We start from the raw sequence: 6,000 nt of genomic DNA, 5'->3' as shown, positions 1-6,000 counted from the left end.
ATGTATTAGCTGTAATTATAACATATTTATAAGTAATTTGCCCCTACAAACACCTATGTATATATAACTAATGCCTACCTCATACTCTCACTACTTAAACCCACCTTCTTACCCCTTACACCAACACACGCCAAAGTTGTCAATTAGCCTTGGTATGTGTAGTGTGCATGTATGCCTCCGAGTCGTGCTTGTCATGTCCGCAATGGACCCATGTCGTCCTTGGCTCAATCTCAAATCTCAGAGTCGATGGGCAGACATGAACCGTGGACTCGAAGTGCTGAGGCTCTTCTCACACAGTGCACGTCCCACAGCACTGGACGCTCTTACCGGCACCTCATGCTTCCAAGTCACTAGGATTGTACAAAAGCAGGAGAGAAGCAGTGTGCACCTTTATATGAATGATAACCACAATTATTCACTCTATGACTTCTCCAATCGAGAGTCGCTAAGATACAGGTGTAAACTCTGACATTCTCACTAACATTGCCAACGTGTGCCCTCTCTTTCAGATCTTCTAATGTTGGGGTACATTGTGTTCCTGCTTCTTGCCCTGAGGGCATCCGCGGTGTTCTGCCCTGAATGTGGTGAGTTGAGTGCTGTTTGTCTGGCAGGTCACTGCCACTGTCTGATGATTTGTACATGTACAGCTTTTAGTGCAAGAATAAAGTGAGGCTCTACTGTGTGAATGTTTATATTGTTAGTTTTGTGCAGCAAAAGTATTTGTCACCTCGCGTCCTCTGCCGGGCACCAAAAGAATCAGGACGAGTGCTCAACGACTCTAGGACAGTGAGGTAAATAATGCTGGTGTGACATAATATTGCATAACACATTATGACTTACCATAACAACATACCACATCACAGATTAACATTACCAGATAGTGAAATGACATATTCACTTAAAAAACAAACAAAGATTAAAGTGATGTTATCGTTAGGTGAATATGCCAGTGATTTACACTCCCACCATGCACTGCATATGACCTCACATATGACATCACTGATGATATCATTTACAACATCACACAGTCATATGTTAAGAAGACATAATCTCAATAACAGCATTTTGTCTAATAGCTCAAGGCTGCTTAAAACACTTTAAAAACATGTTTCTACTGTACCAAAAAACTTGCGTGGAACATCGTGAACACAAATCATCATCGTCATGCAGTGTTGCTCTTCAATACAAAGATACAGAGAAGCTGCGAGGGGGTTTGAGGCATACCCTACCTGACATCTGCTGCACCGGACGCTCCTGGGATCCTGACGCTGTTTGTCTCCCCTGCCGCCGCTGCCTGCTCGCGCGGCCCAAGAGGGGGGAGACTACAGCTCCCAGACTGCCTTGCGCATCCACACCGCCCACTTCCACATCAGCGCGCCCGGAGGCGCTTAAAGAACAGCAGCTCCCTTGGTCGAGCGGGGGTCAGAGAAGCTGCGAGGCGGTTTGAGGCATACCCTACCTGACATCTGCTGCACCGGACGCTCCTGGGATCCTGACACTGTTTGTCTCCCCTGCCACTGCTGCCTGCTCGCGTGGCCGCAGAGGGGGGAGACTACAGCTCCAAGCCTGCCTTGCGCCTCTACACCGCCCACTTCCGCATCAGCACGCCCAGAGTCGCTTAAAGAACAGCAGCTCCCTCCGCCTCGCTGACGCAAGCGGGCGGCGCCGGGCGAAGCCGGGCAAAGGGCGAGCCGTCTGAGGCCGTCCGAGGACGGAAGAGGCCGGGCTGGGCCAACCCTCTGATATCTACCATGGGGAAGAGAAAGCAGCTTGTTGCGGTGATCATGAAGGTAAACATGCCAAAATTCCCAGAAAATCGTACTCAATTATTTATTATTTAACCTCTGCTGTGGGGGTACTGACTAAGGAAATTGCTAGTGTGGAAAAGGAACTGGGGTTGGCTTCTGCCTCTATCGACCTGGCGCTAGACCCTGCTCATACCCCAAGTGTCCCACTTGAACCCACTACCGTTATAACAAATCCCCCTCCCACAGACAAGGTGCTGGCTGTTCCCCAAAGTCCGCCTCACCCTTCCACTAATCTTAAGGTATTAACCCCCGCGATCCCCCCACCCAAGTATACTCGAAAGAGAAGGACAATAACAAAACCGTCAAGGAGGAAAAACCCACCGGGGACGGCTACCCAGCAGGATGGCAGCCTAAGGGACCTTGTCACTAATCTTGTAGAGGACCTATTTGCCTCAAGACTGGAGCCCGCTTTGGTGGCCATTGCAAAAGACATTGTGGACACAAAGAATGAATGCATAGCAGGGTTATTGGGCAAATTTGAGAAAATGTATGCTTTTCTTAACCAACAGGCTGATCGAAAGTCGAACATGGTCATCCCTTAGAACCCAATCGTCATTGTCCCCTGTGATAATACTAGGAACAAGGACCGGGAAGTTTTAAGGGGTAAAAGCACGGTCAGAGTGGGAGTTCTGTGTGGGGTGGGCAACATGGGAGGGGAGAGGGAGCTCTAACTCTGGATCCAGTAATAGGAGAGATAACAGTAGAGATGGTTTCAGGCAGGGCCGTCATAGGGACCGTCATCTTGAGTTACCTCCAGAGGCCGCCCCGTTAGTGGCCGTTTTTACTAGGGGGTTCCCTCCATAACGACGGGCCACAACGAAACAACCCATGAAATTATGTTCCTGACTAGGCAATGGTGTTCGCGGTTTTGCAGTGGTGGCACAGACATCACAAGTAGTGTGATTATGGCAAGAAGGGTTAGTTGGGTTGGGCGGCGCCCAAAATGCATTCCAGGGGATTGTGCGGTGGTTAATTTTAATGATCAGGCCAGCGCTCAAAGACTGTTCTGGGACGCCTCTGACTTGACAAATAAGGACAATAGACCTCTCCCTCTTGGGTTCTTCTATCCCCCATCCAGGTCCTCTGGACCACCTTGCCGTCCCCTGGTGCAATACCAGCAGGGGCCCACCAGCACCATACAGCAGTTGCTGTGTCACCAGGCAAATAACATTGTACAGAGGCCTACATGGGAGCATTCTGGGAGGGTGGTTAGGGGTCTATCGAGTATACCTTCTAATGCACAGCAGGGCGGTCCACCCTTAGCAGAGATAAGTCTCACTAATCGTTTCTCTCCGCTGTCTCCAATGAAGTTGAACGAATGACTATCTCCCTGTTTGGCAGAGGTGAGGACTGAGGTAGGAGAACAGAGGCATATTTGTAAATTTTTGACCTGGAATGTGGCGGGCATTAGATCAAAAATAAATGACCCTATATGGCTGGTGTTTTTCAAGCATCACAAGATCATTGCCCTCCAAGAAACTTGGGATATCTCGCTCAGTGTTTCGCTTGATGGTTATGTTAGCTTTGTTGTCCCCGCTGTTCAGGGGACAGCGGGAAGACCTAAATGGGGGCTACTTGCACTCTTTTCCCTAAACCTTGCATGGACTTTTAGAAAACTAGACACTGATTCTGTGAATTTCCTGATTATTGAATGGACTGTCTCTGTCCAGCATAAACTCTTTTTTTTATATGTTTTTATTGCAGGCAATATACAAGTCACATGTTATCACATAATACAGTTCCATTTCTAGTGGTCACGATGTGCCAATCTTCCGGCAGCTCTTTACACAGCCCATTAGCCCACATCCCGGAGGCCGGGCGGCATGTTTCAGGATAAATTAAGGGGCGTAAAGGAATAGTCCTTTGTAGCCATCTAGTAGGAGGACCTCGTGCCTGCTTTTCCTTTTATGAACAACCCTTCCAACCTAAAGCCCCCCCCCCCCAACAACCGCCGTCGCGGTGTTAACTTAAGGAACGATCATGATTTATTGAATACGCCTTAATAGTGCTCGTAATACCCTTTCTCTCCATAATCTTGCAGATCTCCTACGGGGTGATTACGCCTAATAAGAACCCCCCATCTCGGTGTCAGGTGTCACTACTTCCTTATTAGTTCTCCAGGAGTTCCTCACTAATCTAATGATATTGTATACTATGTCGTGAAGGTTCAACCTATAGCATATCCTAGGGGCGCTGATGCGCTATCTACTGCCCTTAGTACTCTTGATGTGGTCTCCCACCCCCCTCCCCTTCCCATAGTCCCACCACTTCCACATGTTTTCTAGTTCTATGTACCAGGAGTGTTAGGTGTTTCGGGGTGTAATGTATCCTGTGTGTGTTGTTAGGGCTCCCTTTCAGTATCCTGCTCCTCTTCCTCGTCTTGTGTCTCCAAATCTCTTAGGGCCTGTACTAATACCTCCCATGCCATCGCTGTAGCTAATGCTCTATCATCTTGTCGCCTATGCGCCATCTGATATCTGAGGAGCTTTCGCAGGTAGCCCATTTCAGGAATTCACTCATCAAGCGTCTGTACGATGACCGGCTGTTGCCTTCCAATGTCGAGTGATTGCACGTTTGGCTAATATAAGGCCCATGTCGATGAATTTGCTAGTGTTCTTGTGCTTGGGGGGGGGTGAGGGAACCAGTGTAGGACACTGATAGCCATGTCAAACTGCAGCTGTCTCCCCGTCACCTCGTTTAACACGTCCCCTATCGTCTTCCAATAATCTCCCAGCATTGGACAAGTCCATAGCATGTGGTCTAATTCTGCCGCCTCTCCAGTACACCTCGGGCATGCTGCTTTATGCACTCCAAAATGTTTACGGATTTTCCCCGCTGTTAAATACGCCCTATATAATATAAAAAAGTGTACTAGTTGGAAGCGCGCGTTCCTAGTGCTCTTTCGGGCTCGTCGCATTATCTGCGCCCAAGCTGTCTCCGGGATCTCTTTACCTATGTCTGCTTCCCATTTGTTTTTCAACACAGTCAAAGGTAGTAAGTTTTTACAGAGCATTCTGCCGTAGAGGCGTGTGACCACTTTGTAAGTGCCCGCTGCCATCATGGTATACTGGCAGGCCATAGTTGTTGTGGGCTCCATCAATCCCTCCTGCCAGTGTGCCTGCACAGCTCTAGTAATCGCGGCATAAAATAAGAAGTCTCCCCTTGGTAGGTCAAATCTTTCCTGGAGCGTTTGGTAAGGCAGTAACGCCCCATCCTCATACAGATCTCCTACAACTTGCAGTCCCGCCTCGTCCCAAACCTGTAGATGCCACCGCGCGTATGGGTGGCGTACTCCCGCCAGTCGTTGAGATCTGTTCCAACAAAGTCGGAACATTAGTTCCTCTATAGTTAGGTCTCGCAAGTTTAGCTTCTGTTGTAATGTTATATAAGCCAGGACGTGTCGTTGTATGCCTTCCTCTCTCTCGTGTTCTGGGCCTCTGAACACTCTCGCCACCTCTTGCGTAAATAGCTGCAACTGTGCTGCTAGATAATAGAGTTCGAAGTTCGGGACTTCAAGTCCCCCCTCATCCTTCGGTCTAAGGAGCGTATTCTGGGCGACTCTGCATCTCCCAAAGATATGAAGAAATCTGTGATTTCAACGCTTTGAAAATGGAACAGGGTATCCACACAGGTAGCGTACGGAAGTAGTACAAAAGTCTCGGTAGGGCTACCATTTTCAATAGGGAGATCCGGCCCATCAATGATATAGGCAGGGTCGCCCAGAAGGCCATACTGCTCTTCAATGCTCGTATACAGCGACCCACATTACCCTCCAGCATGTATGTATGTATGTATGTGTGTTCTTATATAGCGCTCGACTTACCCTTGGGCATCTCGGCGCTTGCATTGGGAACCCGTCCTGTCTTTTTTCCCTGTAAGATAACCCGTACTGGGCATCCCCAAGGTGAAAGCCAGTCATCCCGCCATGGGGGGGCCATAGTGGAGATTGAGCAAGCTATTGCCCAGAGTTGGAGAGTGTGAACCCGTGATTCGAGTAGGCACCGAAGTGAGAATTATTGAGTACGTGGACACTTGGGCTCAGACCCTGCCGCGTCGGGAATTGAACCCTGGTCCCGGGCCGGACCTCTGCTTCAGGGTATGCCTCCTCTAACCAGTGAGCCACACTTGTCCGCCGGTGTATGGTATATGTATACCCCGAGGTGGGTTCCCATTTTATCAATGGGTGTCCATC

General features: G+C 49.1%; 1 protein-coding gene across 1 annotated transcript in view; it reads left to right on the top strand.

The window, feature by feature from the left end:
* Positions 1 to 517: 517 nt before the first annotated feature.
* LOC147678939 (CD5 antigen-like) overlaps positions 518 to 6,000 on the top strand; it is a 445,953-nt gene continuing 440,470 nt past the window's right edge. Inside the window, exon 1 of the mRNA XM_086942689.1 lies at positions 518 to 584. Within this exon, the coding sequence (XP_086798815.1) occupies positions 518 to 584 (67 nt within the window). The remainder of the gene's footprint in view (positions 585 to 6,000) is intronic.

This window comes from Lissotriton vulgaris, chromosome 11 (assembly GCF_964263255.1).
Source record: "Lissotriton vulgaris chromosome 11, aLisVul1.2, whole genome shotgun sequence".
Taxonomy (NCBI): domain Eukaryota; kingdom Metazoa; phylum Chordata; class Amphibia; order Caudata; family Salamandridae; genus Lissotriton; species Lissotriton vulgaris.
The sequence above is the reverse complement of the archived record's forward strand: the minus strand, read 5'-3'. Positions and strand labels throughout refer to the sequence as shown.